We start from the raw sequence: 12911 nt of genomic DNA on the forward strand, positions 1-12911 counted from the left end.
TATATCTACTATATCTCGTTCTATTGCCTTTTTTGCTAATGCATCAGCCTCCTCATTACCTCTCAGCCCAATATGTGCTGGAACCCACAAAAACTGTACTTCTAAACTAGCTTGTTTGATTGAATATAATTCTTGAATTATCTCTATTACCATATCCTGTCTTGTTTCTGACTTCATCTCCTTCAAACTTATTAGAGCTGAACTACAATCTGAACATACTACTGCCTTGGATATTTTAACTTCCCTAATCCACCTTATTGCCATAATTATTGCAAACATCTCTCCAGTATACACCGATAAACAATCTGATATCCTTTTATTCTTATACACTTTAACCTTTGGAATAATGAATGCAGAACCCACATGATCAGTTTTTGGATCTTTTGCACTGATTGGACTGTTTTTGAAGCTGCAGCCACCGATCTGGATGAGCTCACAGATACTGTAACATCATATATCAGTTTCTGTGAGGATACATGCATTCCTACCAGGACATTCTTATCATTCACTAATGATAAACCATGGTTTACTGGGAAACTCAAACAGCTTCGTCATGCCAAAGAGGATGCTTACAGAAGTGGGGATAAAATCTTGTATAACCAGGCCAGAAACAGACTGACAAAGGAGATCAGAGTTGCTAAAAGAAGCTACTCTGAAAAGCTGAAAAACCAGTTTTCAGCCAACGACCCGGCATCAGTCTGGAGAGGCCTGAGGAACATCACCAACTACAAATCACCATCCCCCGATCTGTGGAGAATCAACAACTGGCTGACACTCTCAATGCATTCTATTGCAGGTTTGAGAAGCCCAGACTCACACCTCACACCCGCTCTGATGTGCACTTCACACATCCACCATCACCTCCTGCAACCCCTCTCCTCCCCCCTTCTGCCATCCAACCTGAGCTTAAGGTCTGTGTGGAGGACGTGAGCCGAGTCTTCAAAAAACAGAAGACTAGGAAAGCTTCAGGCCCAGACGGCATCTCATCTGCTTGTCTAAAAGCCTGCGCTGACCAACTGGCCCCAGTCTTCACGCAGATCTTCAACAGATCATTGGAGCAGTGTGAAGTTCCCTGCTGCTTCAAACGCTCCACTATCATTCCGGTTCCCAAAAAACCTAAAATCACTGGACTTAATGACTACAGACCTGTCGCTCTCACGTCTGTGGTCATGAAGTCGTTTGAAAGACTGGTGTTGGCCTATCTGAAGGACATCACTGGACCCCTTCTGGATCCCTTTCAGTTTGCTTACAGAGCAAACAGGTCTGTGGATGATGCAGTCAACATGGGACTGCACTATATCCTGCAACATCTTGACAGACCTGGGACTTATGCACGGATCTTATTTGTGGACTTCAGTTCGGCCTTCAATACCATCATCCCTGATCTTCTCACAGCCAAACTGACTCAGCTCTCCATGCCATCCTCAATCTGTCAGTGGATCTCCAGCTTCCTGACAGACCGGCAGCAGCGAGTGAGACTGGGGAAGCTCACATCCAGGACCCTCACCATCAGCACTGGCGCCCCCCAAGGGTGCGTTCTCTCCCCACTGCTCTTCTCCCTGTACACTAATGACTGCACTTCTAAAGACCCCTCTGTCAAGCTCCTGAAATTTGCAGACGACACCACCGTCATCGGTCTCATCCAAAATGGTGACGAGTCTGCTTACAGACTGGGGGTTGAACAGCTGGCTGTCTGGTGCAGCTATAACAACCTTGAGCTGAACACGCTCAAAACAGTGGAGATGATTGTGGATTTCAGGAGAAACTCCCCAGCACTCCCCCCTCTCACCATCATGAACAGCACTGTGGAAGCAGTGGAGTCATTCAGGTTCCTGGGCTCTACCATCTCTCAGGACCTGAAGTGGGCAAATCACATTGACTCCATTGTGAAAAAGGCCCAGCAGAGACTGTACTTCCTTCGCCAGCTGAAGAAGTTCAATCTGCCACAGGAGCTGCTGATCCAGTTCTACTCAGCCGTCATTGAGTCTGTTTTAAGCACTTCCATCACTGTCTGGTTTGGTTCAGCTACCAAATCGGACATCAGGAGACTACAACGGACAGTCCGGACAGCAGAGAGGATTATTGGTGCCCCCCTGCCAACCCTCCAGGACCTGTACTCTTCCAGAGTGAGGAAGAGAGCAGGTAAAATCATCACAGACTCCACTCACCCTGGACACCCCCTGTTTGAACTGTTACCGTCAGGACGGCGACACAGATCACTGGCCACAAGAACATCCAGGCACAGGAACAGTTTCTTTCCACAGGCCATTTCCCTTCTGAACACTTAACATGCCCCCCAAGGCATATGCCTGCAAGTGCAATACTCCCACTGTCTAGTGCAATATTCTCTTAACTCAGGTGATATTTATATTTATATTATTCATGCTACTCAAAATACTGTAAATATGTTCATAATCTGTAACATGCACGAGACTCCCACTGTCTAGTGTAATATTCTCTAACTCAGGTGATATTTATATTTATATTATTCATACTTCTCAAAATACTGTAAATATGTTCATAATCTGTAAATGTTTATTCAGACTAAACCCAACTGTGACCCCTTTTTTTTACTTTTTATACTATTTTATTTTATTTTATTTTTTTATATATTTTATTCTTAGAATTTGTATTACTATGTTTCTTGTTGTATTTGTATTTGTATATGTGCACTGGAAGCTTCAGTACCAAGAAAAATTCCTTGTGGGTGCAAGCACACTTGGCAATAAAGCTCTTTCTGATTCTGATTCTGATTCTGATTCTGATTCTGATGCATCTGTAAAAATGTGCATATATTCCCCATATCTTGACCCAATATACTCCCTTACATTATATACTTCTGTTTCATATGAACCTTCCTTTTGTCTTTTTTCTAATAAACTTAAATCTACTTCTGGTTGGGGCATAACCCATAATGGTACTGGAGATAATGGAATTATTGGAGCATAGGGTTAAAGCTCTAGGTTCAGTGCGCATTATAACTACACACAAATGCCACTAGGTGTCCGTCGACTCTGTGGTTATAGTTGTATGGATAAATGCAACTGCTGATGTGGAATTTAAAAGTGGCCTATTTGTTGTGAAATTGTTGCCATCCTCCACTAATTCTCTTTCTGAAGAATCGTTGCAACCGGATTATTAGACACGAGAACCGAACCAATTCGATTCTTGAGCGAATCGTTCTTTTGAGTCGGTTGCTTTCAATGAATTTGACCAGGGGTGTCCAATCCCGCTCCTGGAGAGAGTCACTGTCCTGCAGAGTTCAACTAGCTTATTAGACATACTAGAAACTTCCAGGCAGGTGTGCTGAGGCAAGTTGGAGCTAAACTCTGCAGGACAGTGAGTGACTGACCAGTCCACCCCCTGAATTTTAGGCAAATCGAACTGACTGATTCGTTAACGAATCGACTCAATTCACGAACTCAAAGATCCGGTCGCTGTGTGCTCTACAGGTACAGTACAGCTACTGTGTTACACACATAGACTGTAAAAAATAGGTTACACATAGTAGACTATTATCATGATATGGTACATTTTAATACTTAATGTTCGTGATATTTGAAGTTAATTTTACAGATGTGATGTAATTGTTGATATAATATTTATAGCAGACATTCGTTCAAAAGTTTGGGTTCAGTTTGATATTGTTTTTTAAAGAAATTAATACTTTCTATACTTATATTTTTAATACATTTATATTCAGCAAGGACAGATTAATTTGATTAAAAGTGACAGTAAATACATTTATAATGTTGCAAAAGATTTCTATTTCAAATATATGCTGTTTATTCAAACTTGTTGTTCATCAAAGAATCCTGAAAAAAAATATCTATATATAGTTTCCAAAAAAAATTAAGCAGCACAACTGTTAACATCATTGATAATAATAATAAATGTTTCTTGAGCAGCAAATCAGCATATTAGAATGATTTCTGAAGGATCATGTGACACTGAAGACTGGAGAAATGATGCTGGAAATTCAGCTTTGATCACAGGAATAAATTACATTTTAAAATATATTTAAATAGAAATCAGATATTTTAAATTGCAATAATATGTCACAATATTACTGTACTATAAGAGACTATAAGATTTTTTTTAAATATATATATATACTTGTACATATAAACTTTTGTATATTGTGTATTAAATGGTCCCTTTAAAAACAGTCCTAAAACTTGGCCTATCTTACTGTATTCATGAAAAATGTATGTGGTCCTATAAACAATAATGTTCTCATATTTTTTATATCTTAAAGCTGACACCAGTTTGTAATTAAAAACTAATGCTAGAAATCACATTCCCAAACAACAGTAAATTTATATATAAACCACACATTCAATGCTTCATTTATTCTTAGAAAAACAGTGCTTTTATTTCTGATATACTGTGAAAAAATAATTACGTAACATTTTTAAAAAATATTGGAAAAAATCAAAGGGAAATAAAAAAAAAAATCATTAACTTTTGTTGTACATCTGTCAAACATTTTTTCAGCTACCAAGAACAGTACAGTAAGGTCAACGTTTATTTTCTAAGACACAATTATACAGGATACACTCCTACCAGCAGAAGAAAAGTATTGGAGCAGGAACGTGAGAGAAGTAAATGAACGGACTACATAAAGATTTTCATATACTCAATCGCACTCGCACAAAAACACGCATACCTTCATCTGCACACACTCCTCTGGCCTAAAGCCGGTTTATAAAGTGAGGGAATATAAAAGTCATGTTTTCCTAAGGCCACTCTTTATTTTTATTCACTCCTTCATATATTCCTTCTTTCTCGTCTTCATGGAGCTTCAAGTTCTTAGATGGGGCGGGGAATGCAAATACTGTCCAGCGGGTCACATGATGTCCCACAAGATTTCCCCCCGACCATCAGTATAAAGGATGAGCGATTGGCAGCTCAAGATGTTTCCGGATCTTCCCGAACACTCTTGATATCGCACTGGCTCCAACCAATCGTCCGCTTTGTCCCGTACCGAGTCCGAAAGTACCATCGCTATATGGCGTTTGTCAGCCTTCTTCACGCAATTAAAAACATAACAATACTGCATTTAAAGAGTGCATCACATTTGGATGATGTCAAATAATACATGAAGTCGGAATTACACATGGGAAGTATTTACAGGGCTCGTTTGAAACGTGGACGAAGACGAAAACTAGTATCTCACTGCTCTGAGGGATTGTCTTCATCCTCATCCGTCATTGCTTTGACAACGGCATCCTTCAAAACCCGTTGAAGACAGTTCATAGCCAAAGACCATCTCTGGTCCCCGTAAGGTAGTTTTTCGAAATTGGCGGAAAATACTTCAAGTTTGTCGTCTGTGTTTGGCACAAATATCAGGTGTGTGTCTGTGTGAACAAGTGAGTGAAAGACTCTCCGATCTCAAACTTCACAACATCAAAGTCTGGGGCGCGAGACGTTAAAATACCACTCCAGACCTCTGACCTTAAATTAGTTCCAATTTGATCTTCGTTATCTTTAAGACGAATGTGATAGCAGCCTGATCTCAGATCAGTAAGGGTGAGATTGGATACCTAAGGCTGGATCAGTTTAAGACCTTCTCTGCTGTTCCCAACCCTCAAAACAAAAAAGAGAGAGAGATAGAAAAAAAAAGGGGGGAAAAAAGCTCTGGGTCAGTAGCGACCGAATAAATTCGCAAACAACGATAACAAACAAATCTGCATATTTTCTTGTTCGTTGAGGTGAATATCACCCAAATAAAGACTGATACTCTAACGTTGAACCTTTGGTCCAGAATCACTTACAGAAATATGAAGAAAAAAAAGAAGATTTTCGGTAATATTCAAAACGTAGAGAGAAAACGCTCTATCCTAGTGTGCAAATGAGAGATTACATATCGATTATGAGGGTAATCTAAGCTAGAATACTGGAATGCAGTGCAAACAATGACCCCACAACAAAAGCACCATGGAAAAGAGTGGGGCATTCCTGTATATGAATATGTATATAGATTTTTATATATTCCATGGTTCTGAACTATTTGTACGATAGTGAACTAAATGGCCATGTCTGAAAACGGTTAAATGGCTTCCTCGACTGCTCTCCGTCATAATGTTGAAATTTAAAGGGTAATGTGTTTTATTGCAAATGCTCAAAAGTGCTTTTTAAACGGAGATGCACTAGCGCGACTGGAAGGCTACTAACCTGTTTATCGAGGTAGCTCAGCAAGCCGGATAGCCAGGCAGATGCTGACTTACACAGAGTAATAAAGAGTCTTCTAGACTAAAAAAACTAAAACATGTTGCTTTGGTGATCAAGAGTGTTGTATGAGTATCATGTGCTCTTTATCTCTTTTGTCAAACGCAGATTTTCATTTAAGAATAAATGGAAAAATATATATTTGTAACGCTGGTATGTGTGTACAGTGGGGTCTAAAAGTCTTCTCTAATATCCATAGATGTATGATTTTCCATTTTCATAATTTTGAGTCAAAGGTTCTACACATCTCTCACCCATTATGGGTCAGATTTACTAAACAGGGCAAATTAGCGTGAGAGCGCAATCCCAAAAATGCACCGATGGGAGTGGAAAGTTGTACGCGTTATCCACGCGCAAATTAAAAAACACATATGCAGCCGGATAATTTCCATAATGACCAACACAATCTGTCAAGAGCAGCGCAAATTAGTATATGGAATTAAGACATGCTTTTTTCGGCGGTAAATAATGGCGCAAATACTAGCGCAAACCTTAGTAAATCACCTTGCACGATTCATTTATATACTCTCCTCCCATAAATTTTGCATCTGAAAGGGAAACTCCTACAAAAAAACGGTGTTACTTTAATCCAGTGGTAACTTTTTTGGACTCTAACAACCCCCTGCCCTTATTATCCACAACAATATTCGAAGGCCCTATGATTTTTCGTTTGTAGGATCTTCAAAGAAAGAAAAAAAAGACGTTGGCGGGGTTACTTAAATTAAGAAATATCTTGATTCTTAGGAGTTTTCATTTATTTCAATGCTTGATTTGTCTCATTTTAAATCAATTTGAGTTATCTTGAGGCTTTAAATATGGTAAACGCATTTTTACCGTATTTAAATCAATTATCCATTTAATGGAAGAAAGAAAATCGTTTGCACAAGTAGTTCACATGATCAAAACTGACTTACATTTGACTAGTGACCTAGAAATAGTGTAGAACCTAAAATATTTATGCTTCATTTAGCTTTCCCTGTTTTTTGATGTATTGTGTCATATAAATCCTGAAACTTTCAGTTTATGTTAAAACTAAATAAATAAAAAAATTGGTGGTCTCAGACTTTTAGACCTTACTGTACATTGTGCAGTTTGCCATTAAATGCCATTTTAAACTATACTAAGCTTAAGGAGAGAAGTTGAAGAAGCCATTGTAGAGAATTCATACATGTATCTCATATGACCATCTCTGTGAGAGAGAGAGACCACTGTTACCCAGACTATATAAGCCTATAAGAGGCACCCTTCATTTCTCAGGAATCATGCTTATTAAAAGCATTCAGAATTTATCGATCTTCTATTCGATCTTTTCGAAACATCAGTCTTTCTTGATTGTGACTTTCGCTTTCAGCTCCTGCAGCTGAGAAATAAACGCATCCCGTTCTCTGTGTATACTTTGACCCTCTCTTCGCTCGTTCACCCTCCCGTGTTTATCTGTGGTTCTTTCATTATCTCCGTCCTGTGTATCTGTGTAAGTGTGTGTACTTGTATGCACTTATACATCAGCGTAACCTGTGTCACGTACACGTGATGCTTCTCTCTTACACATGTGTCTGCATCCTCTGTGTGTGTCGGTGGGAATAATCAGAATGCTGGGAGGTGTATGAGAACCGTGTGGAACTGCCATATTTCCCAAGTCCAGTTTCTGGGGTCCCGGTACCGCCTCCTGCGCCGACGCTCGGCCCGACCCCGTACATCTCATAAGCCGGCCCGCCTTCTAACGGGGCGAGGCTGGGCGGAGCAAAACCCATCCGAAATGCCGGATAGTGCGACGGGTAGCCATAATTCTCATATCCGAGCTGTGCGGTCGAGTCCAAGAGGCTGCATTCAGAAGGGAAGTCGCTAGTCTGTGGGCCAGAACTGGGCGGAGGCTGCTGGGACTGCCCAGCGCGGGTGAACGTGTTGAATTGGGCATAGCTGTTGTGTGAGAGTCTGGAGGGAGGACGAGGGTCGTAGCAGCCTGCTCGTGACCCCGGAGCCAAACTGCTCGGTGTTCCCGGACCTGCCGTGGCTCCCGGAGCTCCTGAGCTACTGCTAACAACGGCCGCAGCGCCCCCTGGCTGGCCCGAGGTGCGATAGTCTGAGTAGTGCATGGATCGGGAGGCGGGACGTCCCTCATCGTGGGTGGAAGCTCGCACGTTGTAGTAGCCGTTTGTTGGGTCCTGTAAAAAAGATAACATCTTCAGTGAAGTTTGTTTAGGCAAAAACTAAAACCGCTATATACAAACGTATACACACTGACGGTCAAAAGTTTGCGGAGTAACATTTTTTACAATTATTTTATTAAAGCATTAAATTAAAAGCGACAGTTACTTTATATTCATCAAATACTCCTGAAAACAAATGTATCACTTTTCCACAAAAAATTATTAACTGCTTTCAACACTGATAATAATAATAAATGTTGCTTGAGCAAAAAAATCTGCATATTTGAATGATTTCTGAAGGATCATGTGACACTGAAGACTAGAGGATTGGCTAATTTCACAATATTACTATGGTGAACATAAGAGATTTAAAAAGCATTTACATTTTACAAACCTCACTGTAGAAAAATCTATTTGAACCACATTCTTGGTTCTTGAAATATTTTTCCCATTCATTTCTCCATAGAGATTAGAAAAGAGAAAAATGTTTAAGCCATGAACTGAACCGAACCAAACAAAACAACTTAATAACATTACAAGTGATTTAAAACTAAAAAAGTTACTTGAAAATCAGAGGGGGATAAAACAATGTTACACAACTTTCTTGACCGTTATAAAATTAATTTAATTTAATGGTCAAATAAACTACTATAATGAAGCACTGCAAACGACAAAACATAATTAGATGTTACTGTGCACTAGGGATGGGCATTCGATTAAATTTTCTTAGTCGATCGTCGGGAGAATTAACGATCGACTATCGATTAATCATTAATATTTTTATATTGAAATTCATTATTTCTTTAACTTTTTATAAATTAAAAATGCAATGAAAATACAAAAATACATTTTGTTTGTCCTCGATGAGATCTTTATTACAAGAAGATCAACTTGTGGCAGTGAAACTGGACGTTCGGTAGACTTGAAGATTCCTGCGGTGCTCTAAACCAGCGGAACCTGCAGCTGCGAGCCGGCGTTCTTAAACAGAGACCCATGGCCACTTCATCCGTTTTCTGTGATCGGATAGCTATCCGCTCGTGAAAAGACCAAATCTAAATGCCCTCCGAAACGCATTCGAGACGGATTTAAATCCGATCGTTCAAACCACTTCAGGAGGAGATCTGAGACGCATTCCAGACGAAACTGGACAAGAGTAAATGCATCTGGTTGTTGAAACCACATATGTAAATTTGACTTATCCCAAAAATGATAAGAAATAAACGTGTGAGAGCGTGTTATAGGCTATATGTCATGTTATATCCAGATATGACGACGCTACTTCAACACGCATCACCACAGATGAGCATCTATTCATCAAGCCAACGTGCAAACTATCGCAAATCAAAGTGAAAGCAGAGCCCGTCTACGGAGAGCCTGTCCACTCCCTATTAAGCCCTATTGTACCGAATTTTGGTTGTAGTACCACCAGAGTTCCACTGGGGGCGCTTGCCATGAGTGCAAAATGAATGGGAGTCAATGGGGCTAGACGGCTAAATTTGTCTCTTTCACCCGATTGCCGTTGAGAAATCTCAGATGTGATTGTAGATTTTGCAAGTTCAACATGGGTTTTAGGTCGAAAGTTGAATGAACGAGTACTTATGTCGTTTTGATTTCTTACAGGTTGAGTTGTTGTTGCCCATAACACGCTAGCATTCTGCTAATGACGTCAGCATTCTGACGTCACTGACATTTTGAAAGACTTTTTTAAAGCAAATAAGTGACTCTAAAAAATCTAACACCCAGCAATGTGTAATTTCTTTGCATCTCCTTTCGAATACAACATTCAAATTACTAGACAAAAAATTATATCCTGAGAAAAGTGGATTTTGAGGGTTATACCGCCATTGACCTCCATTCATTCTGCACTCGTCCTGTGAGCGCCCTCATATGGAATCAGAGTGGAACTGCAACCAGTTCAAAAGCCGGAAGTGTAGTGAGAGTGAAACTTCTCGCCATATTAGACATTCTCTGGTGAAAGTCATTCATCAACACACAATCATCTTCATTAAAAGTAAAGAACCGAAATGATCTTACCAGGGCTGTTGCCGCAATATCTTGTTGCGGTCTTTGATTTAGAAATTTTCGCTGATGATCAATAAAATGCAGCTCATATCAGTTGCTTTCGATTCGATGACGTGCAACAATTTAAATATGCATATAGCGCGGGAATTCAAGATCGGATTTATATCCGTTTTGCAAAAACACATTTATGTGACCAGGTGTAAATGGAATCGTTTTGATAAATCAGATAGCTATCCGATCTGAGAAAACGCATGAAGGTTCCCATAGAACTTCTGCACCAGTCTACTGATTTCTGTTGAGAAAGATAAGCATGTTGACATGATCTGGGATCAGACGCGACCGCAACCTGGTGACAGCCAGTCCAGCCGCCGAAAACACCCGCTCTGAGGGGACTGATGTTGCCGGGATGCACAGGTACCTCCGCGCTAAAATTAATTCCATTGCTTCAAGACTCACACTACGCAACGCAACCTGCATTAGTTTAATCGATAACAAATAAACGTGATCGACGAAATTCTTAACGATCAATTATCGATCGTCGATTAATCATGCCCATCCCTACTGTGCACTACATTATAGAACGGCTAACTATAAAACTATATTCTTAATTATAAATATCAAATATAGATTTAAATGTTATTGCAAAATACTCAACTATATAATAAATATTAGTTGTTTAAGAGTGTGGTGAGACTGTCTTTCTTGATTATCTATTATCCTTCGACTGGTGGGGATCTGTTAAAGATTATCGGTAGGTGAAGTTCTTCATCTGGAATTTTTTTAATTATTAAAAACTAAAGTTAAAATCACACGTATGGCTTCTACACTAGCATTTTCCTGAACAAAAACAATGTTTCTAGTAAGGGTGAAACTAGTGGTCGGTCGATATTTGGCATTTTTGAAATATCGCCATCGGCCGATTCGTTTTTCTGGTTGGCCGATGTGTCAGAAACGGGACTTTTATTTTGGCGGAGCACAGAACAGGTCTCTGTTTAACAGTCCTAACAGTCCGTTATTAGATAGAACTGTTAAACAAAGAAAGTAAACCGTATACGAAAAAGTATTATGGCATTGGCTATAATCAATAAAACCAATATCGGTAGTTAATACGATGTTGCTAATTTCTCCACGGAGAAATGAATGGGAACCTGACTGTTGAGGTCTATAGAAGCTGCATGTTTTTGTAAAACAAAGTACAGGTCATATATCACTTGTGTTAGTGTGTGAAGCATCGGAAGTGTGTCTATTCACCTTGAGCTCGTAGTCCTGGCGCGTGTCCAGCGTGTCACTGCGTAACTCCTGTTTGAGGTCAATGTCATCTTTAAAAGGCTGGGAGGAGGGAGAGAGGGTCACAGAAGGTAAAAACTAAACCATAAACGACAAGAGAGCAACCAAGAGGGGGAGAGAGATGCAACGTAAGAGGGGAGGAAAACCAACAGGAGATAAGAAGAGGAAAAGAGAGGAAGGATATAAAGGAAGAGAGGGAGGTTGAGAGAGAAAAAGGATTAATTTTAGCTTTGGAAATGTTATTTAAGAGGAAATACATTGGAGGAAGTAAGGTTTATTAGCACTTCATTTTTGTCAAATGTTAAAGAAGTGTATTTCAGCATTATCAATGAATTAGTTAGTGTCAGTGTTATTGCATCATCTTCACAGGACAAGGCACAATCACCACTGGAAAAAGACACAACATTGAATCAAGAGAAATTTGTACTCAATATTACCATAAGAATATGAATAATTAATCAAATTAATATTATGCAAATTATCCTTCCAACATTTTGCAGAAAAAAGTCCAGATCTTGTCAGAATTATAAATTATAATATTCTTGACAAAATTTTGCAGTTGTGAGCTACTGAGTTTTAACTTAGCTCATCAACAAAATTATTTAATACAGTACAGGGTAACACTTTATTCCAATAGTCCACTAATTATAAATGTCTCTCATTAGAGTAGTAGACTATTAGGTTAAGTAACTTATGTTCAGCAGATTGTCTGTTATGGGATCAACTAAAATAAAGTGTTAGCAGATATTAATCAGACAGTCTACTAATACTCTAATGACTGCTAGTTGACATGTAGTTGCAAAATCACTTATAGTTAGTATTATGTCTAAAGTGAACTAACAAAATAAAGTGTGACCTAGTGCAGAATAAAAAAAAAAAAAAAAAAGTTTTCAGGATAAGTAATATCTTACTTTAAATAATTAAACTATTAAACTTCACAATCTCAAAGTCCCTCTACATCCTCCGGTTATTGCAGTCGTGTTGTGTTGTCAAAAGTACTCACAGAGTACATGGCCTTAACCATGCGTGTTGCAGTGGAGACGCTTCCCGAGTCTTCCTCCAGGCTGTGGGTCTCTTTGTTTATGGTCTCTACCTTGATATCTGGCTTGCCGAGCGTGACCCCTCGACGACCTGGAAAGTAAACATCTCAGTAAACCTCGGATTTATTGCTGCTACGAACATGCTTTTTGACATCTTTGTGGCCATTATTTATGTTCTTAAATA

General features: G+C 39.3%; 1 protein-coding gene across 2 annotated transcripts in view; it reads right to left on the reverse strand.

Moving 5' to 3' along the window:
* Positions 1–4345: 4345 nt before the first annotated feature.
* Positions 4346–12911, reverse strand: part of kirrel1a (kirre like nephrin family adhesion molecule 1a) — a 43846-nt gene continuing 35280 nt past the window's right edge. Inside the window, exons 13-15 of one of the 2 annotated variants that reach the window (XM_082155623.1) lie at positions 12691–12818; positions 11652–11765; positions 4346–8393 (exon numbers count right to left, since the gene is read on the reverse strand). In XM_082155623.1, coding sequence (XP_082011749.1) covers positions 7773–8393; positions 11652–11765; positions 12691–12818 — 863 coding nt within the window. In that variant the 3' untranslated portion in view covers positions 4346–7772. The remainder of the gene's footprint in view (positions 8394–11651; positions 11766–12690; positions 12819–12911) is intronic. The other variant, XM_082155624.1, reaches the window with a different exon arrangement.

Source organism: Leuciscus leuciscus (genome assembly GCF_965113295.1).
Source record: "Leuciscus leuciscus genome assembly, chromosome: 2".
In the NCBI taxonomy this organism is placed as follows: Eukaryota; Metazoa; Chordata; class Actinopteri; order Cypriniformes; family Leuciscidae; genus Leuciscus; species Leuciscus leuciscus.